General features: G+C 42.5%; 1 protein-coding gene across 1 annotated transcript in view; it reads right to left on the bottom strand.

Moving 5' to 3' along the window:
* Positions 1-26,591, bottom strand: part of chm (CHM Rab escort protein) — a 156,877-nt gene that overhangs the window by 115,530 nt on the left and 14,756 nt on the right. Inside the window, exons 2-3 of the mRNA XM_085996136.1 lie at positions 14,064-14,130; positions 2,819-2,891 (exon numbers count right to left, since the gene is read on the bottom strand). Of these exons, the coding sequence (XP_085852262.1) occupies positions 2,819-2,891; positions 14,064-14,130 (140 nt within the window). The remainder of the gene's footprint in view (positions 1-2,818; positions 2,892-14,063; positions 14,131-26,591) is intronic.

Here is a 26,591-nt window from a genome sequence, read left to right as displayed (position 1 = left end):
AGGGCAATGACCAGAGCCTGCCGCATCTGTGCGGAATGCAAGCCTCGTTTCTACAGGCCTGACCGTGCACACCTTATCAAAGCCACACGGCCATTCGAGCGCCTAAGTCTGGACTTCAAGGGACCCCTTCCCTCTGCCGACCGTAACGTATACTTCCTCAATATCATTGATGAATATTCCCGCTTCCCCTTTCCCTGCCCAGACATGACCAGTGCCACGGTCATCAAGTGTCTCTGTAATCTATTCTGCATGTTTGGCATGCCGAACTACATACACAGCGATAGGGGGACGTCATTCATGAGTGACGAGCTGCGCCAGTTCTTGCTCTCGAAGGGGATAGCCACTAGCAGAACCACTAGCTACGACCCCCGGGGTAATGGGCAAGTGGAAAGGGAGAATGCTACTGTTTAGAAGGCCGTCACGTTAGCCTTAAAGTCAAAAGGCCTTCCGACCTCCCGCTGGCAGGAAGTCCTCCCAGACGTGCTCCACTCCATAAGGTCTCTGTTATGTACTGCCACTAACGCTACCCCTCACAAAAAGATGTTCGTTTTCCCCCGGAAATCCACCTCGGGCATATCTCTACCCGCGTGGCTGACGTCTCCGGGGACAGTACTATTGCGGAAGCACGTGAGAGGCCATAAAACGGACCCCCTTGTGGAAAAGGTACAGCTCCTCCATGCAAACCCTCAGTACGCCTATATCGAATACTCTGACGGGCGAGAGGACACTGTTTCCATAAAAGACCTCGCTCCCTCGGGGAGCGGAGAGAACGATGGGAGACTACCCGATGAAGACCTACACTACAAAGAGACAGGACGCCCAGAGGTATCAATACCCAACTTTAACCTGGAGGACACTGCAGATAACCTGGAAGACACTGCGGAGGCCCGGACAGCGGAGGAACCAGAATCCACTCCCCTAGAGGCACCCCAACTGGCTCTGCACCGATCACTGAGAACTGCAAAACCTCCTGACAGACTCACTTATCCCAACTTTTAAGAAACATCACCCCGATGGACTAAATCTATAGAAGGGGTGAATGTAATGAAATCTGTTTGTCTTGATCCTGTATTCGTTTTGCACTCATGTATATTACCCTCCCCCACTGTGTATAGTTTCACTTCCTCTTTCCCGACTAACCTGGGAGGTTCCAGGTCTTGGCTCTTGGCTCCACCCCTGACTTCTCTTACATAAAGATCCCAGGATCTGTATGACTCATTCCTGTGAACCAGTTGGCGTGTTGAGATGTTAGCTCTGATCTTAGTGATTAAAAGCCAACTTGTTTAAGTCTATAACTTCTAGTTTTGTGGTTATTGAAGGCCCATCACTGTACCACTGTTTCGAAAGACATCAATGGACACCAGTAGAGTAGACAAAGTAGGGGACAAGCAGCAAGCCAAAACTGGAGCAGGAAATGCATGCTGGAACGTATGGATCAAAACCACCACTGAAGTAGAGTCGTGGTAAGACGATGAAGGATTTCAAAGCAAAGACCTTGAAATCAATATCTAAGGGATAGAAGGCAAGTGGAGTTTGGAAATGGTAGAAGTGATGGAAAATCTAATTCATGCAATAACATGGACTTCAAAGTTTTGGATTAACTGGAGTTTGCTAGTTGTGGAGAAGAAGAGGCCTGTGAGCAGGACATTTGAAAGTTGATTGTAAAAATAAAGGTAGGAAGGATTGTAGTTTCTGTGGCTGAGGGAGAGAGGTAGAAATAAGTGGGTAAAGCTCTGAAGGTGGAGAAATGCCGTTTTATGAACTGACTTGACGTTTGAAGAATCAGTGGATCCGTGTGCGAGTCGCAGTAGTACACCAAAGGAGTATTTAATGCAAGCAATCTGTACTGTTGTTTAGAATACACTACTACAGCATCCATGAACACTGCAGATCCGAGATTAGTGACAAGCATGAAGAAATAAGTGAAGTTTACCTTCGCTGTGGTAATGTCACGCAAGGAAGCTATGAGATGAGAAGGCACAAACTACTGAGTAGGATATAAGTTATTGCAGTGTATTGGAGCCAAAGGGGCGTGTGGAAGGAGTTCATGGGGACAGAGCTCGAGCAGGGTGCTTCCATCACAAATGCCATATTTTCCTCCTCCTTCTCGAACATATGGGGAGGTACTTTGAACAGAAGGTTTGCAGAGATCTTTAAGACACTGTCAACCTGAACTGCATTCAAACCCAGATCTCAGAAGTACAAGGGCTGTGTGCAACAGATAAATGTTTCCTTCCTGTTTGATTTAGGTTAATCATGTGCCATTCCCTGACAAAGAGAAAAGTGGCCTGCTTGAAAATGTTACATGTACAGTAGTTCAGAAACTCACCGAGTTGCTGATTAAGAGAGCAGAACCCCATCCTATAATTCCACAGAACATGCTGGTATATTAACTTGAAACACCTGTGTGGATTCATTTTATGACTAACCTAGGTTTAAAAGCATAATCTGGAGAGAGCATAGCAAAAAGCAGAACCAAGTAATAATATGGAAAAGCAAAACTTCTACAGAATTTTTGAGCCTTGGAAAAAAAAAAGATACACGATTCAAGAAATTAGATTTCAGCTAAATGCATTTCAGTGTCCCCCAGCACCAGTGCACTTTTTTTAATTAATCAAATAATTGACAAAAACAGAAAACTTCTCTCTGGTTTAAGTGGATAACTTTTTCTTTTAAACAACTGTGAAGGAAAGTTTACACACAAAACATCTTAATACGCAGAACATACATTCTTGTTCACCTAATGCAAGAAATATAAAGTACTAAATTATATACTGCAAATATTTTCATGCAAGCGGTCAAATAAAACACAACTTACTCTGCATTCTTCAATCCAAGAGAGCAATCCAGAAAAACTAAAACTGGCCCAGTTACCTCCATAATAATTCCTCCTGCATGGAATCAAAAAAGTTGATTAACCACAACAAAGTTTAAGGCGCCAATTCTTTTACGATGTCGTTTATATATTAGAAGTTTTAAAATCTAAGTTGCACTACTCCTACTGTTAGATAACACAATAGCTCAGATTTTGCATGGTAATGATGGCGAAACTGTCAACGTTCACCGTAATTACCCCTCTGAAACTAACCGCAACTTCAGGATTTAGCGCATGTGCAGATAAACACGGAAATCCTGAAGTTGCGGTCAGTCATTCCCTGCTCCGCCACAGGTTGCACTGTGCAACTCCCCATAGCCGGCAATCACTTAAATCACTTGAATTGACGAAAACTTACCCCTTTCCGCTCTAATATCGCTGTTACAAACCCCATAAAAAGTTAAGCCTTGTTCAATGAGGTGTGACTGTTTTTTTTTTTTTTTTTTAAAAACAGCATTCTGAGCAATAACTATTGCTGAACAGCCATTCTGGCCCTAAAAAGCTAATTTTATATTTGTGGAATGTCCAATTTCCCCATTATTATAAAAATTACTAGATTATTTAAATAATTTAAAAAATTATTTTTATTTTTAAAGTTTGTTGAAGATATTTCAGCTTCTACCATAACCCCATGTGTCCCAATTTTAATTTCGCCGTAAAAATTTTTAAAAAGTGAACGATAAGAGGTTCTTTTTATTTCCTGGTTTGCGGTCCATGAGAATTCTTCAATGTGATTGGCTGCTTAGACAGCTTGATGACATCACTGCTGCTGTACGCTGGAGATCCCCTATAGACAGCACTACAATCAAATTAACGTCGTGGAAGCTAAAATTTTTGCCACAGATTGCAAAGTCATCAACAAAGAAAGCACATTACTTTTCTAACAGAGTCAGGATTAACCAAGTAATCTATCACAACCAAGCAAGAGGAAGGGGGGGGGGGGGGGGGTGCTGTTAGATAACAATGGTGTGAGAAAAATTGAAAAGGAAAAATAAATAAAATATACGAAACAAAAAGATGATTTGAAATGCTCCACTCCTAATAATATGCACACGTTGTGGAACGATAAAACTGTCTCTGGGAGTAGGCAGGATGAAAATGTACAAGATGCCACCACTATAATTTTTATTTCCTATACGTCCCCAAGAGAATTATTCCACCTACAAGCTCCCCTCCTACCCCATCACCCTCAGTAAAATCCTTATAAACCCTGATTACATAATGAGATACATTATATATGAAATTAGATATACTTCATCAACTTTTGATTATTTTAACCCCAATGCTTACAAACTCTTTCAGGATTTTTTTTTTAGATTATACTGTACTTAGTTTTTGCCAGAAATAGGCTGGAAATTATGCTGTGCAAAGTCACATAAACAGTAACTGTTTAAGCACTATTTGAACAGAGGTGTTAACCTATTGAAAACAATTACTACCTCTTAATATAGCAGACAGACAAATTTGATAGGAACGTGCCAAGTGTTCATACAAGTTCAGTGCATCTCCAGCAATATTCATGAAACTGGAATATTAGCACGAGCTTTGAGGGGACAAACTAGGATACTTCAGGACACCCCTCCCCAAAAGCAAGAACAAAACAAGTAAAATGGGAAGCTGGATATACAAATGGGAGCATGATCCAAAATTAATAAACTGCTTAAAAGGGAAACTTCTTAAAAAGGGAATTAAACTGAAGAAAATGGAGAATCACATCCCCTGCTCCCAAATTAACAGCTTTGTTTCGCTCAGTTGGTACATTTGAAAGGCGAATCGGATATCCCTTGAAAGAAACTGAAAAACCACAATGCAACTTCAGTAAACTATGAATACAGGAAGCTTATTCACAATAGACAGATTTGTATAGCTATATTTTCATATTAGCTTTGGCTCAGTGGTAACACTCTTGCATCTGAGTCAGAAGGTTGTGGGTTCAAGTTCCATTCCAGAGAGTTCAACACATAATCCAAATTGACACTTCAATGCAGTACTGAGGGAGTGTTGCATTGTCGAAGGTGCTGTCTTTCAGATGAAACGTTAAACCGAGATCGTCTGCTCTCTCAGATTGACGTAAAAGATCCCATGGCACTGTTCGAAGAGGAACAAGGGAGTACTTCCCAGTATCTAGTCAATATTTATCCCTCAACCAACATCACTAAAAACAGATTATCTTGTCATTCTCTTGTGTTTGTCTCTCACTGTTTGTGGGACATTACTTTCATTGCTCAACAGAAGTGCAACAGGAACAGTGCAGTACTCAAAATCTTAGAATGATACACAAGGAGGCTTTTCGCCCCGTCGTGCCTGTGCTGGCTCTTTGAAAGAGCAGCTGTGCTCAGTCCCACATCCCCGCTTTTTGTCCGTAACCCTGCAAGTTCCTCATCTTCAAGTACCTGTCCATTTAAAAATTATTTATGGAATCAGCTTCCACCACCTTTTCAGATAGAACGTTCCAGATCCCGACAACCGAGTGAAATAAATCCTCAACTGCCCTCGAGATCTTTTGCCAATTATTTTGAATCTATGACCTCTAGTTATTGACCCACTCACCAGAAAGAATAATTTTTCTCTATCTACTCTATCAAAACCTCATCATCTTGAAAACCTCCGAGATCAACTTTTAACCTTCTCTGTTCCAAGGGGAACTTCCTAACTTTTCCAACCTCTCCTCATAACTGAAGTCCCTCATCCCTGGTAAACGTCCTCTGTACCCTTTCTAAGGCCTTTACATCTTTCCTGAAGTGTGGTGCCCAGAATTGTCCACAATACTCCAGCTGAAGCCTAACCAGGGAGTTATAAAGTCCTAGCATGATCTCTCTGTTTTTATATTCTATTCCTCCTTTTATAAACTCAAGTAACCCATGTGCTTTTTTAACCACCTTATCAACTTGCTGTGCCACCTTTAAGGATTTGTGTATATGGATACCAAAGTCTCGCTGCTCATCTAGACTTTTCAAAATCCTGCCATTTATTGTATACTGTCTTTCCATATTAGTCCTCCCAAAGTGCATCACTTCACACTTCTCTGCATTGAACTCCATCTGCCATGCTTCTGTCCATTTCACCATCCTGTCTGTTATCCTAAAGCCTATAACTATCCTCATCACTATCTACTACTTTACGAAGTTCCATATCATCTGCAAACTTTATAATGCTACACCCAAGTCTAGGTCATTTATAAAAATTGAAATAAAAGTACGACCCAAAACGGACCCTTGTCAAACACCACTGCAAACCACCTCCCAGTCTGAAAAACATCAATCCACCACCGCCCTGTGCTTCCTGTCACCGAGCCAATTTTGTATCCATACCGCCACTTTCCCCTAAATTCCATGGGTTTCCATCTTCTTAATAAGCCTCCTGTATGGGACTTTGTCGAATGCCTTCCGAAAGTCCGTATACACATCTACTGCACTGCCTTGATCAACCTTCTGTGTTACCTCATCAAGGAATTCAATCAAACTAGTCAAGCATAATTTGCCTTTAACAATTCCATTCTGGCTCTCCTTGATTAACCCATGCCTTTCCAAATGAAAGCTTATTTAGTCCCCGATAATAGTTTCCAATAACTTCCCCATTACCAATGTTTGGCTGACTGGCCTGCAGTTTCCTGGTTTATCCCTCTCCCCTTTCTTGAATAGTGGTAGAACATTAGTCATCCGGCACTACTCCTGTATGAAATGAGGATTGAAAGGTTGCGACCAATGCCTCTGTTATTTCTAACTTTGCTTCTTTCAGTAACCGAGGATGCATTCCATCTGGACCCGGTGACTTACCAGCTTTCATTAATGCTAATCTTTTTAGTACGTCTTCTCTATTACTATCCTGTCCATGACTTCCCTCTCCTCTTTTAGTGTAACCTTCACATCATCTGCTTCCTTTGTGAAGACAGATGCAAAGTACTCGTTTAATACTTCAGCCACGTCCTCTGCCTCTACATGAGGATTTCCCTTTGGGTCCTTAATAGGCTCAACTTTTCCCCCTAGCTAACCACTTACAATTAATGGGCCATAATTTGCCATCAGCAGCGAAGCAAAGGCATTCGCTGCTGACCCCGAAGTAAACTTCCCACAAAGGTCTCGCGATCTCTGTGGTGAGAGGTTCAGCTTTTCCAACATGCAGTTGCAATCAACGTAGTATAGTGGGAATCCCATAGTGCGAGCTGCTGGGACATCAACAAGCTGTCTAAGCAACCAACTGTATTGCAGAATTCTCAGACAGGGAACCAGGAAATAGAAAGCACTAATAATCAATCAGTTTTTAAAAAAATTACAGAGAGCAAAATAAAGATTGGGACATGCACATTGGGTTAAGGTAGAAGTTGAAATATCATTAACAAACTTGTAAAAAAAATAACAATTTCTTAATTAATTTTAAAATCTAATCATTTTTAACTTAATGGAGAAATTTGACATTCCACCAATATACAATTAGTTTTTCAGGGCTTCAACGGTTGTTTTTCAGTAGCTATTACTCAGATCACCGTTAAAAACCCAGTTACACCTCATTTGAATGGTTCTAACTGTTTATGGGGTTTCTATTGATATTTGTTCAGAAAAGGGGACGTTTTCATCAGGACAGTGATTTCAGAGATTGTCAGATCTGGGGGGGGGGGTGGGGGGGGGGGGGGGGAGGGGTTGTCCACAGCACAGCCTGCGGAGGAGCAATGAATGATAGACTGCAACTTCAGGATTTCCGCGTTGAGCTGTGTATGCGCTAAATCCTGAAGTTGCAGTCAGTTTCAGAGGTGCAATGACGGCGAACGCTGCCAGTTCCCTGTCATCAGGACTACATGTTCTGGGCCAATTATGTTTTAGGGTTCACTTTAATGTTGCCTGCTAATCCTTTCTCGTAACCTCTCTTTGCCTCCCATATTAATTTTTTCAATTCCCTCCTGCACTTTCCATAATCTTCCTGGTTATTAACTGAATCTTGCTCTTGACATTTGTCATAAGCCTCCTTTCTGTTTTTTTTGAACTTTTATTACCTGTGTCATCCAGGGTGCATTAGCTTTGGATGCTCTACTTTTTCCCTTCAAAAGAAATATGCCTAGTTTGTACGTGAACTCTCTCTTCCCTGAATGCCCTCTATTGCTCTGAACGCCCTCTATTGCTCCGTTACTGCTTTACCCTGCGATCACCTTTTCCAGTCAACCTGTGCTAGATCCCCTCTTAAATCACTGAAATTAGCTCTTTCCTAGTTGAGCAATTTTGCCTTCAATATTTTCCGGTCTCTTCTATTATTATTTTAAACCAAATTATGTTGTGGTCCCACACCCCTGCTTTTTCCCCATAGACCTGTAAATATTTTCCCTTCAAGTATTTATCCAATTCGCTTTTGAATGTTACTATTGAATTTGCTTCCTCCACCCTTTCAGGCAGTGCATTTCAAATCATCATTAAAAAATGTTTCCTCATGTCACTTCTGGTTCTTTTGCCAATCACCTTGAATCTGCATCCTCTGCCACTGGAAACAGTTTCTCCTTATTTACTCTATCCATTCATCATTTTGAACACCTCTATCAAATCTCCTATTAACCTTCTCTGCTCTAAGGAGAACCACCCCAGCTTCTCCCATCTCTCCACATAACTGAAGTCCTTCACCCCTGGTACCATTCTAGTACATCGCTTCTGCACTCTCTCCAAGGCTTTGACATCCTTCTAAAGTGTGGTGCTCAGAATTGGACACAAATGAGCCCTAACCAGTGTTTTATAAACGTTTAGCATAACTTCCTTGCGGTTGTACTCTATTCTTCTATTAAAAAAGCATATGGGATCCTTGGCTTTGTTAATAGCCTTCTCAACCTGTCCTGTCACCTTCAAAGATTTCTGTACATACACCCCCAGGTGTCTCTGTTCCTGCACCCCCTTTAAAATTGTACCATTTAACTCGTATTGCCTTTCCTCATTCTTCCTACGAAAATTTATCATTTCACACTTCTCTGCGTTAATTTTCATCCGCCATGTGTCTGCCCATTTTACCAGTCTGTCGCTGTCCTCCTGAAGCCTGTTGCTATCCTCCTCATTGTTTACTACATTTCAGAGTTTCATATCATCTGCAAATTTTGAAATTATGCTCTGCATACCCAAGTCCAGGTCATTACTATACATCAAAAAGAGCAGAGGTCCTAATACAGACCCCTGGGGAACACCACTGTATACAACTATCCAGTCTGAAAAACAACTGTTCACCACTACTCTCTACTTTCTATCCCTTTGCCAATTTTATATCCATGCTGCCACTGTCCCTTTAATCCCATGGGCTTTAATTTTGCTAACAAGTCTATTACGTGGTACGTTGTCTAACATCTTCTGAAAATCCATATACACAACACAACCATACTGCCCTCATCAACCCTCTCCGTTACTTCACCAAAGAGCTCGAGCAAGTTAGTCAAACACGATTTGCCTTTAACAAATTTGTGCTGACTTTCATTTATTAGCCCGTACTGTTCTAAATGCCAAGTAATTTTGTCCCGGGTTATTGTCTCAAAGTTTCCCCACCACCGACGTTAGGCTGACTGGCCTGAAGTTGCTGAGTTTATCCCTCTCCCCTTTTTAAAACAGGGGTGTAACATTTGCAATCCTCCAGTCCTCTGGCACCACTCCCATATCCAAGGAGGGTTGGAAGATTGTGGCCAGAGCCTCCACAATTTCCACCCTTACTTCTCTCAGTAACCTAGGATGCATCCCATCCAGACCAGGTGAATTTTCTACTTTGAGGACTGCCAATCTTTTAAGTGCATCCTCTTTATTTTTATCCTATTCAATATCGCTACTGTCTCCTCCTTTACTGCTACATTGGTAGCATCCTCTTCTCTAGTGAAGACAGAAGTCATTTAGTACCTCAGCCATGCCCTCTGTCTCAACAAGATCATCTCCTTTTTGCCCCCTAATTGGTCCCACCCTTCCTTTGGACTACCCTTTTACTATTTATGTGTTTATAAAAAAATTTAGGGTTCCCTTTTATGTTAGCCGGTAATCTATTCTCATACTCTCTCTTTGCCCCTCTTATTCCTTTTTATATTCAGCTTGGTTCTCTACTGTATTAACCTTACAATTGTCATAAGCCTCCTTTTTCTATCTCCTTTTAACCTCTATATCTTTAGTTATACATAGATACATAGATACATAGAAGATAGGAGCAGGAGTAGGCCATTCGGCCCTTCGTGCCTGCTCCGCCATTTAATGAGATCATGGCTGATCCTTTAATTCAGTATCCCGTCCCCGCCTTCTCTCCGTAACCCTTAACCCCTTTTGCCCGTAGAAATATATCTAATTCCCTCTTAAATATATTTAATGAGCTGGCGTACACTGCCCTCTGTGGCAATGAGTTCCACAGGTTCACCACTCTCTGAGTGAAGAAATTCCCCCTCATCTCTGTCCTAAATGGTTTAGCCCTTATCCTTAAATTAGGTCCTCTAGTTCTGTTCTCACCCGCCAAGGGAAACATTCCTTCTGCATCCAGTCTGTCTAGACCTGTCAGAATTTTATACACTTCTATGAGGTCCCCTCTCAATCTTCTAAACTCCAGTGTGTACATCCCTAAACTACATAGTCTCTCCTCATAGGTCATTCCCGCCATTCCTGGTATCAGCCTGGTGAATCGCCGCTGCACCCCCTCCATGGCAAGAACATCCTTCCTCAGATGAGGCGACCAAAACTGTACACAGTACTCGAGGTGTGGTCTCACCAGTGCCCTGTACAGCTGCAGCAAGGTATCCCTGTTCCTGTATTCTAACCCTTTTGCTATGAAGGCCAGCATACCGTTTGCCTTCTTGACCGCCTGTTGCACCTGCATGCTCGCCTTCAGTGACTGGTGTACAAGAACACCCAGGTCTCTCTGTACTTCCCCCTCTCCCAATCTATTGCCATTTAAATAATAATTTGCCCTCCCGTTCCTGCACCCAAGGTGGATAACTTCGCACTTGTCCACATTATAGTGCATCTGCCATTTATCCGCCCAATCGCCCAGTCTGTCCAAATCGCTCTGGAGCTTCCTGGTCTCTTCCTCTGAGCCCACCCCACCTCCTAGTTTAGTGTCGTCTGCAAATTTGGAAATGCTGCATCCGACTCCCTGATCCAGGTCATTAATGATCCATGGAGCTCTAGCTTTGGATGCCCTTCCTTTTCCCTCATGGGAATGTATCTACCCTGTACCCGGACCATCTCCTCTTTGAAGGCCTCCCATTATTCAATTACATTTTTACCTACCAATTTTTAATTCCATTCCACCTGGGTCAGATTCCCCTTTTCAACTCACTGAAGTTAGCCCTCCTCCGTTAAGTACTTTTATGCTTGATTGCACCTTGTCCTTTTCCACAACTATTATAAAAATGATACTATGATCACTGATCCCCAGATGCTCTCCTACTGAAACATGCTCCACTTGCCCCACTTCATTCCCCAGAACAAGATCCAGCATTGCTTCCTCCCTCATTGGGCTGGGAACACACTGATTAAGAAAGTTCTCTTGTACACATTTCAGCAATTCCTCCCCACTTTGCTCTTTACACTATTCCAGTCTATATTAGGATAATTGAAGTCCCCCAATATCATCACTACTCTATAGTTCTTCAATGTTTCTGTAATTTGCCTGCAAATTTGCTTCTCTATCACCTTTCCACTATTTGGTGGCCTATAGTATACATCCAGTGGCATAATAGCTCCTCTACTGTTCCTTAATTCTAACCAAATTCTTAAGTGTTTGGCCCGTCAACTACATCATTCCTCTCCAGTGATGTAACAGTTTCTTTTATCAATACTGCCACCCAGCCACACCCCTCCTTTTTTTCCTTCGCTATCTTTCTTGTAGCCAGGAATATTAAGTTCCCAATCCTCCCTTTCTTTGAGCCAGGTCCCTGTTATTGCCAATATATCATAGTCCCATGTGGCAACTTGTGCCTGCAGCTCACCAACCTTATTTACCACACTCTGCACATTCATGTACATGCACTCCAAACCCATCTTTGAATGCTTCACATTTGCCCCGTCTGATCCCTTCTATTTCTGAACTAATCTTTATTCTAGTGCAATTTGCCTCTCCCACTCCTCGGTGCACCCTGTTTCTCCTCTCTAATGTTTCATCCTGTTGGCCATCCTTCTTTCTTTCAATGAGTATACAACAAATGATAATATCAAGAGGTTGGAAAGGACCACTTTACAAATGCAATTAGTTAGGTACTCTTCAATTACACTATCGTGATAATACCAGCTTCGAAAAGTAGAAGTGTGGGCATTTTCTTCAGAAACTTTCCAACAAAGTTGACTTGTGCTTCAAGAAAAACAATGCTCTTCCTGAAGCTGAATCATCTCCTGCTACACCAAGACATTTTGCACCTTTTCTAAAGCATTTCAAGCTGTAAATCTTTCCCATCAATGCCAATAAATAGCAATTCAAACAGGTCAGCCTTTAGAGCATCTTATGAGATGCACTTGTACAATAACACCCGATATTGTCTTGCCAAAGTAAACTTTTAATTCAACTCTTGCCCTAACTGAACATAAATCAACTGAATAGTTAGGACAAATGCTATGGCTTTCTGTTATAGGTTCATTTCATAACCATTTATTTTACATTTTCATCACGTTGTATTCCATCATATTTTGCAAGAATTTTAGTGACAGCTGAAATTTGACGCAGTAAATTTCAAGGAGTGACAAAATATTCTCAGGCATTAAGATATGAAAACCACATGCAACAAATATTTACTATGGGCTGAATTTTGTGGTAGAAATAACGGTGAGTCTAACAGCGCTCACTGTTATAAAGTGTAAACTGGACAGCAACTTCCAGCGCCCACACATGCACAATTAAACACAGAAGTCAGGATGCTGCAGTCCGAGTTGCCCTGCTCCTTCAGAAGCTGTGCTAGAACAGTATCTTGGCGAGAGAATCGGCATTGCAATGTATGGAACTGCATAAACTTGCTGTACTTACGTAATACATACCCACTAAACTCACCAGAAAAAAAGTACGGGCTTGTTCATTCCAGTGTAAGTAAATTTTTAATGTGGTAAATCTTAATTACTGCCAAACCACCTCTCTGGCACTGAAAATTAACGTTTACAAGTGTGAGGCCTCATTCCTTCAGATTTTAATTATTGTTGGAGATTAAAATGAAAAAAATTAAAATATTTTTTCTTTCTGTCTCTCATCTATCTCAATCCTATCCAGTGTCAGCTGTGGCTCAGTTGGTAGCACCCTCGCCTCTGAGTTAGATGGTTGTGGGTTCAAGTTCCACTCCAGAGACTTGAGCACATAAATCTAGGCTGACACTCCAGTGCAGTACTGCAGTACGGATAAGACGTTATCGAGGCCTCATCTGCTCTCTCAGGTGGACGTAAAAGATCCCACGGCACTATTTCAAAGAAGAGCAGGGAGTTATCCCCGGTGACCTAGCCAATATTTATCCCTCAATCAACATCACTAAAGCAGATTATCTGGTCATTATCACATTGCTGTTTGTGGGAGCTTGCTGTGCACAAATTGGCTGCCGCGTTTCCTATATTACAACAGTGACTACACTTCAAAAAGTATTTCATGACTGCAAAGCGCTTTGGGACGTCCGGTCGTTGTGAAAGGCGTGAGAGAAATGCAAATTCTCTTTCTTTCCCTCCCTTTATTTTACTTTCTGTACCTGATTTGACATTGAATTAAATATTCTAACTGACACTTCCTGGTTCAGACTCTGCGCTGCTCATCAACAATTCTTTATTCCGATTGGTTAAGGAGATATAGTTGCTTGCACAGTTCACACAGGCCCCAGAGCCTCTGTAGAGGGCGTTGCAATGAAATGGCTCTCCAATTACAGTACGTTCCAGTGCAAAACCCCATAGAAAGTCGGTGGGCAAGTACAAATGTAATGAACAGCTGGCGTCGTTCGTTCATCGCCGAGCGCAAAATCCGGCCCTATAATTAAAATTACTAATGACAGATAAAGGGCATTTGATCGATAGGTCTGCAATCCATCTTTGTTCACTAGCATAACTACAGAAATATTTAATAGTACAAATTCATTTTACATGTGATGTCCAGTAAGAATCTTGAGAAAATATAAAGATTCTAGTCAAATAGGTAATGTTTCTATAGACCAGGACACAACTTTGGTAATTGATCCAAGTGTACTTGCTGTTAGTCGCACGGTTTTTCTTTCCAAAGACAATAATTGTAGAATATTGTAGCTCACCTGTCAACATGAAGAACTCGCTGGCTGATTCGGGAACAGGCAGCTGCAATAATGGCCTCTTGCAGACCTGGAACAAAAATAAACTTAAAAGTCATTGCATAGCCAGTATACAGAGCAAAGAAGCTGGATATATTCTTTGCAAACTTTCAAAAATAAGTCATATTCAATTCATGACCTAATTTGTTTCTGTACTATAAGGTTGGAAGGATGGAAATAACAATTTTCTCATAACTAATATTATTCGACTATCGTTCAAGCAGCAAACCGCGGGATGAGATGACAGCACCGCACTAGTGACATCACTGTGCTGCATCACTGACTTGTAGGGTGCAAGTTCAAACTAATAATGCTCGGATAGTGCCTGGATGAGTGCAGCTCCAACAACACAAGACGTTCGACACCATCCAGGACAAAGCAGTCCGCTTGATTGGCACTCCATCCACCACCTTAAACATTCACTCCCTCCACCACCGGCGTACCGTGGCTGCAGTGTGTACCATCTACAAGATGCACTGCAGCAACTCGCCAAGGCTTCTTCGGCAGCACCTCCCAAACCCGCGACCTCTTCCACCTAGAAGGACAAGGGCAGCAGGTGCATGGGAACACCACCCCCTCCAAGTCACACACCATCTTGACTTTGAAGTATAGCACCGATCCTTCATCGTCGCTGGGTCAAAATCCTGGAACTCCCTCCCCAACAGCACTGGCACTACCTTCACCACACGGACTGCAGCGGTTCAAGAAGGCAGCTCACCGCCACCTTCTCAAGGGCAATTAGGGATGGGCAATAAATGCAGGCTTTGCCAGCGATGCCCACATCCCATAAACAAATTTAAAAAAACTAGAATGGGGCATTCAATCAGGCATCGAATGTGTCTAACCATTTCCAATAGGGATCATAAACATTCAAATTAAATTCGGAGGCGGATTTTCTTAGGCGGCTGTAAAGCAGAAGGTTGGCAGCAAGATGTGGAAATGGGACTTCTGGTTCTGGCAGATGGTATAGACCTAAAACATGGACGTATCTTTTCTCTTCAGATGCTGATGCACCTGCCTGTGTATTTTCAGCATCTACAAGTTTCTTTTCCAAAAGTTGCTAGAATATAGGGAAGTTAGGCCACTTAGTAATTCCATAGCACAGCATTAAAGACACCTGGTCACTCTGTACTTCTATAGGCATAAATTGAAGGAATTTCACTTGCATCTGAAAGTAAAGGATACTTATCACTATAACCCTCTTTAATATAGTCTGATCTCAACCAATCTACAACACATCAGTCCTATTTGTCTAAAATATCCAATTTTAAATTTTAATTCTCAAATTTTACATGTGAAAGGCCAGCTAAAAATATTTTTACAAGGTAGAAAAAATGGAATAAATACAAATAGAATGAAGGGATGCAAGACAATAGGATTTAGAGGGCATGAAAATGTCAAGTAGCTGTAGGTTGAAAATATTTTGAACCTATTCTTGGTCCTTAAGATCCCTTTTTTCTCTTATTACACTCAAGCTCCAAGAGGATGACAATAACAGCTGGAGTTCAGAACTTTTTGTTTATTGTACTTCACTTCCCTTTACTGTGTTTACTTCAAATAGGCTAGGACATTAGTGAAAGAGTTCAACAGAAGGTCCTTTCAATTCTCTGTAGACAACATCAAACAAATGTGAAACTCGTGATTTTATGCAACATAAAATAAGTGCTTTGAGAGCTACCATGCCTGTTAATACTGGGCAGTCTAAATGTGTGCTGCTGCTGAATGGATTCAAACTGGGTCTTGGCTGTCAGCACTTGCTGGCGTCCCAGTCTGACCTATTGCCACATGTAAGACATCCGTCTTCAGCCATTGCTAGCTGTTCAGCAATGGAAACAGGATCAACATTGCAAAAAAAATCAAATACATATCTAAGGGCATTGACCTTTGTGAGTTAACTCCTCTCTCTTACCCTCTCGGTTTGATCTATTACATTCTGTTAGCTTACATATCCAGCCATTAACTTGCTCTATTTAATATGTCTATTTTCCAAAGTGACAAAAATTGGGTTCATGATTCAATGTTTGGTGCCAGTTTTCTACTAGGTATTCTTAAAATACTCAACAAACAGGGAAGTGGTGAACTCTGCTGGCAAGATTTTGATGCCCTGTCTTTCAAGATTAGTGTCACTCAAAGATTCATAGTCCAATCCTAAAGAGAGTTTCTCCTACCTTGAAATTAATTTTATGTTAAATTACAACCAGTTTTGCCTCACTGAAACAAAGAAATCTGCATTCACAATAAAATGCAATACTGCAAATATTGTACTGTAATGTAAGCATATACCAGAATGTATATGTACTTAATGAAATTATGCTGCAACATATGGATAAAACATCTTCGCCACAACTATAATCCTCTCCACTTTTATTTGGAAAAAAATTCAGAATATATTTAACACTAAAATGCTATTGTTACACTACACGCAAACACGATATGCTAAGTTACACATATAGACTCACTCACATTACTCAATTCACACTCCACTCATGATCAATTTAAAGAAAGCATATTCTCAACGCTACATTATTCTTGCCAATACGAACTTGCACAATAAGAAACTGAACTGGCAAGCTTTCCAAGAAAAAAATGTTCATAATTCCCAAATATAAGCCAATTTTACCTTGGTTTGCACGTTACATTGGGTGTACACCAATTTTCAGTTCACCTCGCCTAGCACGTATTGCATGACAATAAATGTAGAAGAGTGGTTGGCAATCAATGTGACAATCAACAAGTGTACAATCTACATGCCATTTTAGACTGATCTAATATTACTCATAAAACCTCTTCTTTCCTTCTGAAATTAAATGTTTGCAAGTGATTCTGCAGTAACCCATTAGGTCTGTGTGTTGACATGCATTGTCAAAGTTAGAAGTATACTAGTGTGAAGCAGAAATTCTCCAAGGAAAATGCCCTCACCTACACTGAAGAAACACGAAGTGGAGCTAAAGTCCATCCTCTACAAGATGAAAGAAAATTGGTGAGGGAGTGTAGACTTGCATAGTTCACACCACTGGCTGGATCACAGAAAAGAATAGTAAGATCTGGACACAAGTTGCTGCCCACTGCCCAGATGAAAAGCTAAACACAAGACTAAACAAATGAGGCAACTGGTGGGGAAAGGGGGAAGAGGAGGGGGGCAGACCGCTGAGTAATAATAAGCGAGAATAAAATTAAGTTTAGCCTTCTTTCTTAAGTCAGTTCTCGGCGTAATTTCTGCAATGGCAGCCCAGTTTTTTGCATGTACAATTCCAGAGCATAAAACCACTCATACTGGAACCTTTTACAAGGCCAAAATATTGCCCAGCTTCTTTACTTCACCACCAAACAACTTCTTACATCCCTCTCCCCTTCCATGACTAAGGCGCCAAAATAGAGATCTCTGCTGCTTCAACAATTTGTATTTATATAGCGCCTTTAACATAGTAAAACGTCACAAGGCGTTTCACAGGAGTATTATCAAACAAAATTTGACACCGAGCCACATAAGGAGTTATTACGGCAGATGACCAAAAGCTTGGTCAAAGAGGTAGGTTTTAAGGAGCGCCTCAGATGAAAGAGAGGTAGAGAGGCGGAGAGGTTTAGGAAGGGAACTCCAGAGCTTAGGGCCTTGGCAGCTGAAGGTACAGCCGCCAATGGTGGAGCGATTAAAATCGGGGATGCTCAAGAGGCCAGAATTAGAGGAGCGCAGACATCTCAGGAGGGTTGTAGGAGATTACAGAGATAGGGAGGGGTGACGCCATGGAGGGATTTGAAAAAAAGGATGAGAATTTTAAAATTGAGGCATTGCTTAACCGGGAGCCAATGTAGGTCGGTTAGCACAGGGGTGATGGGTGAACGGGACTTGGTGCGAGTTAGGACACGGGCAGCAGAGTTTTGGATGACCTCAAGTTTACCCCCACCTTGCCCGCCAAGCCAAACCTCACCCCAGATCTCCCTCACCTTAGGAGTTCCCCCCGACCCCATAAGTATCCACCTTTGGATACTTCCTCTGCCTCTTTTACAAGATCCATTAGCAAAATCCTTCAGACAAGGAGTCAGCTTCCACATGTAGACTGATGACACCCAGCTCCACCTCTCGATGACATCATTGCCTCTATGCAGTCCAACAGCTTATCTCACATCCAATCTTACATGAGCCACAATTTCCTCTAGCAAGAACAAAGCCATTATTTTTAGCCCCCATCACAAACTCCATACCCTCGGCACTTCCATCTCCCTCCCTGGCCACAGGCTGAACTAGAACATTCACAACTTTGGAGTCTTATTTAATCCCAAACTGAGCTTCTGACCCCGTATCATCTCCATCACGATGACCACCTAATTCCACCTCCGAAACATTATCAGCCTCTGTCCCTGCCGCAGTCCATCTGCCACACCCTAATCCAGCTCATCCAAAACTGCTATCTATATCCTATCCCATATAAGGTCTCACTTACCCATCGCCCCTGTGCTCTGACCTACATTGGCTGCTGTTCCCCTGTTGCCTCCAATTTGAAGTCCTCATCCTTGTGTTTAAATCCCTTCATGGCCTGACCCCTCCCTATCTCCATAGCTTCCTCCAGCTCTAGAATCCCCCCTGAATTCTCTTCCCTTGACTCTGGCTTCTTGTGCAATCACCCCTCCTCACCCCACGATTGGCTGTGTCTTCAGACCCCTAGGCCCCAAGCTTTGAAATTCCCTCCCTAAACCCCTCCACACCTCCATCTCCCTCGATTCCTTCAGACTCTCCTTAAGGCTCACTGCTTCGACCAAGCTTTAGATCACCCCTCTCAATAATTCCTTCTTTGGCTCATTTTTTCCTGACATCTCTGACGCATTTTTTCTACATTATGCCACTATATAAATATTATGTCCATGTATGATTGAGACACGGACAGCAGGAGTTGAACAAAACAAGTCTTTACTGAAAGTAGTCAATCGGGAAACTGAAACTACAGAGGCTTACTAGCGCCTTTTATACAGGGGTGGTCACTACCGGTACTGCACTCTGAGACCAGTTATTCTCTTAAAAGGTACATACACAACAATTCCTCCCCTTTTAGATAAACAGTACATAACATTCATTTAACAACTAAATGATAACCAATTACAATCACAATTACGGTTGCTAGATACATTGGTTAAGTTTAAGCAATTATAAGTTCAGTCTTTGAGGAGGCTTCCTGATTCTGTCTGGATAACGCCTCTTTGGGGTATCAGGTTCTTCTGGCAAGGTTGAGTCGGGATCAATGTCGTTGTTTGGTTCATCTGCTTCCAATATCACCGATTCTGCGGTAGCTGCAATTGGTACGTCGATTTCATTGCCAGGTGCATCAGATCGTGGTGTGGAGTTGATGTTTTCCAGTGACTCTAGAATCTGGTCAGCATGGCGTCTTACAATGCTCTCTCCAACGTCCACGGTATACATGAGAGGTCCTTGCCGTGTACAAATCGTTCCTGGCTGCCATTTCTCAGTGCGGTAGTCCCGGGCCAAAACTGGTTGACCTATCTTAAAACTCCTGGTCGGTCTTTCATTCATATTCTGAAACTGCCTGTTCTCCACATCTCTTCGGACGTTTGGCTTAACCAAATCCAAGCGGCATCGTAGTCTTCGATTGAAGAACATCATGGCTGGAGTTTGGTTGGTAACCGCATGTGTCGCATTCCGGTAAGCAAACAAGAAGTTGTCCACCTTGTGTTGTAGGGGTATATCTTCATTACACATTGCCTTGATAGCCTTCTTGAATGTTTGAACAAACCTCTCGGCCAATCCATTAGTGGCTGGATGATATGGGGCAGATGTGTAATGCTTAACACCATTGTTCTTTAAGAACCTCCGGAACTCTTCAGACACAAACTGTGGTCCATTGTCAGAGCAAATCTGTTCAGGCAGCCCATTCCTGGCGAATATGTTTCGTAAAACTGTGATAGTTTTTTCCGTGGTGGTTGAGGACATTTTTATTACCTCTGGCCACTTTGAATGTGCATCCACCGCAATTAAAAACATCGAGTCCATGAAGGGACCAGCAAAATCAATGTGCACCCTTTGCCATGGAGATGAGGGCCACTCCCATGGATGCAGAGGAGCTTGTGGTAGGGCGTTTTGGACCTTCTGGCATCCTGCACAGCTCTTGGTCATCTCTTCGATTTCTCTATCGATTCCCGGCCACCACACAAACGCTCTGGCTAAGTTCTTCATTTTTACCCCACCCAGATGACCCTCATTGAGCACTCTATCCGTCAACTTGTGTGGATCCAGAGTAGTAATTCCACCTATCAAGGTTCCTCTGCACACTGACAGCTGTTCTCTTCTCGGCGAGAATGCTGGCAGCAGTGGTTCGCCATGTGCTGGCCATCCCTTCACCGTTAAATCATAGACCCGTGATAGTGTCGGGTCATTCCGTGTTTCCTTTTCTATGTTTGCATTCGTCACAGGGAGACATTCGACTATGGTCGAGTGGAATAACTCCATTGGATCCACTGCAAGGTCGTCTTCTTCCACCGTCGGCAACAGTAGGCGTGACAATCCATCAGCATTTCCATGCTGTTTAGTTCCTTTGTACTCGATGTCATATTGGTGTGCCCCTAGGAAAAGGGACCACCTCTGCAGCCGTTGTGCTGTCATTATCGGTACGCCCTTCTGAGGGTTGAAAATGGAGACGAGGTTGATGATCGGTTAGGAGAGTAAATTTTTGACCGTGCAGGTAGTGATTGAATTTCTTCACCCCCCACACTAGGCTGAGGGCCTCTCTGTCAATCTGGGCATAGTTACACTCGGCAGAAGTTAACGAGCGTGACGCAAAAGCTAGCGGCCTCTCTAAACCATCAAGGAATTTGTGTGACAGTACCGCCCCAATACCGTAGGGAGACGCATCACACGCCAGTCTGATCGGCAGTACTGGGTTGTAGTGAGCCAATACTTCTCTTGAAGTGATTAGGTCCTTACTCTTCTGAAAGGCCCGCTTACAGTCATTGCTCCATTTCCATGCTACTCCCGTTCTTAGCAGGGCGTTCAGCGGGTGCAGGATTGTCGACAAATTCGGCAAAAACTTATGGTAGTAATTCACCAATCCGAGGAATGACCTCAGTTGCGATACATTTTCAGGCGCTGGGGCCTTAACAACCGCTTCAATTTTGTCAGGGGACTTATGTAACCCCTCTTCATCAATCACGTGGCCACAATACGATATCTGTTTCTTAAAAAACTCGCACTTGGAGCGGTTGGCTCGTAGCCCATGTTCCCGTAGTCTAGTGAGCACCTGTTCCAGGTTGTTAAGGTGTTCACTGTCATCTTCACCTGTCACAAGGATGTCGTCCAAGTAACTGAGTCCCCGGAATCCCTTGCAGGACTAGTTCCATCGCTCTTTGCCATATCGCCGGAGCCGATGCTACTCCGAATACCAATCGATGATACTGGTAAAGACCTTTGTGAGTGTTTATCGTGAGATACTTCCTAGAGGATTCTTCAACCTCCATCTGCAAATATGCTTGTGCTAGGTCAATTTTTGTAAAACGCTTCCCTCCAGACAGTGAGGCGAAGATGTCCTCTATCCTTGGAAGAGGATATTGTACTGTGTGAAGGACTGGGTTCACCATCACCTTGAAATCCCCACAGATGCAAACCTTCCTTGGCTCCTCAGACTTGTTGCTTAACGTTTTCTTCATGACAGGAACGATGGGTGTCGCGCACTCGCTCCAGTCGACCTTAGGACAACATGCCTGCCTTCTCCAGATCTGCCTCGATGGCTGGGCGAATTGCATATGGTACCGGTCTTGCTTTGAAAAACTTGGGAATTGCATTCTCTATTTTTATCGAGGCGGTTACGCCTTTAAGCATGCCCAGTTCTTGTTGAAATACCTCTTTGGCGTTAGCTAAGATTGTTGACAATCGTCCAGGAGTGACGTCTTCATCTTTTTTACCGTCCACCGTCATTGCATGAATGGAGTGCCAATCTAAGCTTATCTTCCTGATCCATTCACGTCCCAATAACGGTGGTCCACCATTTTGCAGTATGTAGAGATACAATTTCCGTATTTTCTTGCCGTTGTATTTGACAGGCACCCTTATTTTTCCTCTGGGGTATACTTTTTGCCCCGTATACGTCGTCAAGACGATGGATGTCTCTCTCAAGGGTATGTGTGAGAATAGCCGCTCGTAGTCTCGTCGATTCATGACGGTTAGCGCTGATCCTGTATCCAATTCCATTTTAACTTGGGACCCTGCTATCGTGAGGGTGACCTAAATGGTTCGGTGATCCTCTTTTGCGATTACATTGTGAAGTTTAAGACAGCTTAGTCTCCTGTTCCCGGATTCACTATCGCTCATCTGGTCTTCGGAACTACTGTCCGTCATCTTTTGTACTTTCTTGTACGGTTCCTTAGTAGCCTTTTTGTTGTCGCTGGTCTTCTTCCCAGAACTGCAAACTTGTGCAATGTGTCCCATCTTCCCGCATTGCCTGCATATTTTGTCCTTGGACCAGCAGTCCTTCTGGTCATGGTTAGTTCTGCCGCAGCGATAACATTTTGCAAATCCCCGTGTCATTTCGTGGGTGCCGTATTCCTGTGGCTTTTGTTGAATTTCCGCAGCTCCCCTGGCTGCTGCTTCGTACGATACTGCCACGCTGAAAGCCTTATCTAGCGTCAGCTCTTTCTCTGAGAGTAACTTCTTCTGTGTTCCTTCACTCAGGAGTCCACAGACAAATTTGTCCCGTAGGGTATCTGCCAGTCCTGCTCCGAACTGGCAGTGCTTTGATAGCTTGCGTAGTTCCGTAAGGTACTCAGCATTGCTGTCATCTTTATGCCGAGTTCTCCTGTGGAATTTAAATCTTTCTGCTATCAACAGCGGTGCAGGGTTTAGGTGTTCCTGTAGGACAGCAACAATTTCGTTAAAACTCTTCGCCTTCGGTTTGGCTGGAGTAATCAGGTCCCGCAATAGGCCGTACGTTCTAGCGCCCATTAAATTTAGCAATACCGATGCCTTTTTCTCATCGGCTATTTCGTTTGCCTCGCAATATACCTCGACTCTTTCCACATACGTGGTCCAGTCCTCTATTGTATTATCAAAGGCAGTGATACAGCCAGTCTTCAGCATCTTGAAAATCTAAAATGGCGCCTCCCGCGCTTTGCCTTCTTCCCCGATTTAACAAAATGGCGCCTCCTGCGCTTTGCCTTCTTCCCCGCTTATTAAGATGGCGCCTCCCGCGCTTTGCCTTCTTCCCCACTGTTGCTAGCGCTGCTTTCCGCGGTTTCCGTTGCAACCTGCAGCTCCTCGCGGTTTCCTGCGCGTTTCTTGCCTCCCTCGTCTCGGGTCTATACGCAGCCCGGCTTCATAGCACCGGCCGCGCCCTATGTGCTCCACCCTCTCTCTCTCCTCTTCCCGACAACGCTGCTCGGCCCCGTTGCAAGCCACCCGCTCGAGTTCGCGACCGCCGCAGCCCAGGAAGGATCAGTGTGCTACCTGCCACCAGCCCGATTAGCTGAAGCACCGTCGACAGGAACCAGGCCCCGCTTTCGACAGCTTCTCCAGCAATCTTCAACTCCGCTAACACAGGGGCGGATGCCCACGGTCGACGTCCGTTTCTACTGCTTCTTTCTTCCTTCTGGCCTCGACCTCTGCTCACTTCGCTGCAGGAATGGATCCCAGGAGGTGGTGCAGACTGTAGGTAAGTTCGTATCTGCTCATCGCCAGTATTATGTCCGCGTATGATTGAGACACGGACAGCAGGAGTTGAACAAAACAAGTCTTTACTGAAAGGAGTCAATCGGGAAACTGAAACTACAGAGGCTTACTAGCGCCTTTTATACAGGGGTGGTCACTGCCGGTACTGCAGTCTGAGACCAGTTATTCTCTTAAAGGTACATTGAACAAAAACAACTTGCATTTATTGTTGTGTAAGACTGACAAAGGAACAAAAAAGGAAATGTATAAAATGTACGACACCAAAAACATACATCTATCCCCATTTCGAACAAGTTTAAACAGGCCTCAAGTAATGTTTCTACCTGCCACAATGTTCTCGATTACAATTTTGAAACTCTGAATTTAACCCATGGGTAAATATATACATTTGCCATTCTATGTTAAAATGAATAGCAGATTAAAGTTCAAACCCATTACAGGCAAAATAGAAAATTATACCGGACAGATAAAAGGAAAAATAAGGCTCCTTTTGAAGCCAATTAAAGCGCTAATACCCTACCGACAAAGCCATTAGAACAAGGGAAATGTTAAAAAGTGAGAGATAGTTTGAAAAGAATTATACAAAGATAATAGTTTACATTAAAATACGTTGTTCTTCAAAGTAAAAGCATTACTCCATATTTTCCTCCAGCTTGTTACAACTAATGTTAGAGTACTGTTACAACCAATGCTAGAGTACTGTTACAACTAATGTTAGAGTACTGTTACAACCAATGTTAGAGTACTGTTACAACTAATGTTAGAGTACTGTTACAACCAATGTTAGAGTACTGTTACAACCAATGTTAGAGTACTGTTACAACCAATGTTAGAGTACTGTTACAACTAATGTTAGAGTACTGTTACAACCAATGTTAGAGTACTGTTACAACCAATGTTAGAGTACTGTTACAACCAATGTTAGAGTACTGTTACAACTAATGTTAGAGTACTGTTACAACCAATGTTAGAGTACTGTTACAACCAATGTTAGAGTACTGTTACAACTAATGTTAGAGTACTGTTACAACTAATGTTAGAGTACTGTTACAACCAATGCTAGAGTACTGTTACAATTAACGCTAGAGTACTGTTACAATTAATGCTAGAGTACAAGTTTACTCTACATCAAATATTTTGTCCACACAACCAAGAAAGATAAAAATTAGGATGTTAAAGTGCATAAATTATTGAAGTAGGATTGCTGGTACAAGTTTATTCACTCAGTCTTTACATGCAACAAAATTCTTACTTTAGCCTTTAAATCTGCAAGAAAAGCATTCTTAATCCAATTTAAAAATGGTTTCTTAATTGAAAAATACTTAGGAATGTAGGTATAGGAGCAGACCATTCAGTTTCTTGAGCCTGTTCCACCATTCCAATGCATCAGAGCTGATCTGTACCTCAATTCCATTTCCCTGCCTCTGTTCCATATTCCTGGAGGCTCTTACCCAACCAAAATTTATCAACCTGTCTTGAAACTCTCAACTGACCCAGTATCCACAGCCATTTAGGGGAAGAGTTCATGATTTCCACTACTCTGAATAAAATCTGCCTGATTTCACTCCTAACTGGCCTGGCTCCAGTTTTAAGACATTGCCTCCTGGTTCTGGATTCCCCACTATAGGAAATAGTTTCTCTGTATCTACCCTACCAAATTCCTTCATCATTTTAAACACATCGATTCAATCACTCTTCAACCATCTGAACTCAGGGAATACAAGCCAGGTTTATGCAACTTCTCTCAATTTACCCCTTTAAGTTCTGGTATCATTCCGATATTGATAATCTAGAAATTGAAAAACTGTGCAATAAAACATAATGTGGGCTCAAGAGCCATCATACTATGTCTATTCCAGTGTAAGCATATGCAGAATGCTAAATTTTCAGCATCCATCAGTTTGAAGACTCTTTCCTTGTGGTGTAACGAGATTTCTCCGTTGGTTTGCTTTTACAAAAGATTTGAAAACCAGCTGTAAAATGAATTTTAAACGCTTTTTCAGTTCAAGTTTTACATTCAAATTATTGTGAAGTCCTTACTTTTTTTTTACTTTTAAAAGACAGCTTGTGGGCTACCACCTGCTGTTTGTAAGCCCCACTTCCTTCAGTGTACTGGGAAATCATGAGCTAATTATGTTTTTGTATAAAGGCCTGATAACATAAACCATGACTAAGGCTCATCTGAGGTAAATTCTAATTTTGTATCTATGGCTGACATCAAGACTGGCCAGAACTCACCATGTAAGCCTCATCCCTCAAAACTGTTTCCAAGTAATTGAAGAATGTTGACAGAACAAAGACAGGAGCTATTTTCACATTTGAAGCTATAGTGGTTTTTTCATGGAATTGTTACATTGAGGCATTTACATTTATTCAGATATTTTCCTCATGAACAGCATCAAAGATCATTCCCATAACCGTAGGTAACCTGGACTGGATAGGCATAACAACTTTACATGGAATTCACAGCCAAACTTCCCACCGAGCTTCCTGCTTCCCTCTCTCTGATAGCTTCAGAAAGATTGGTATCCTGGGAACACACACCCAGAGATATATACATGGTATTCTTCTTAGTTCTACCAGAATAAAAACAATCAAATATGCATCTCTCTCAATTCCATCAGGCTCCTTCCTGGGATTAAAATTAACTGGTTTCCGCATTTTGAAAGGACAGAGACTTCCACCTTATCTGGAGAACAATCATCTCACTGGATTACTTTTACAATAAAACTAACAGGTTAAAAGGTTACAATTAAGACATGAGCATTTTAACAGCTTCCTGATTCATACAAGAGTCATTTAATCTGTGTTACTGAACTGCTGTATACTGA

The sequence above is a fragment of the Somniosus microcephalus genome, chromosome 1 (genome assembly GCF_052327205.1).
Source record: "Somniosus microcephalus isolate GS21.2 chromosome 1, FLI_Smic_1.0, whole genome shotgun sequence".
NCBI lineage: Eukaryota > Metazoa > Chordata > Chondrichthyes > Squaliformes > Somniosidae > Somniosus > Somniosus microcephalus.
This window is presented reverse-complemented; position numbering and strand designations above follow the sequence as displayed.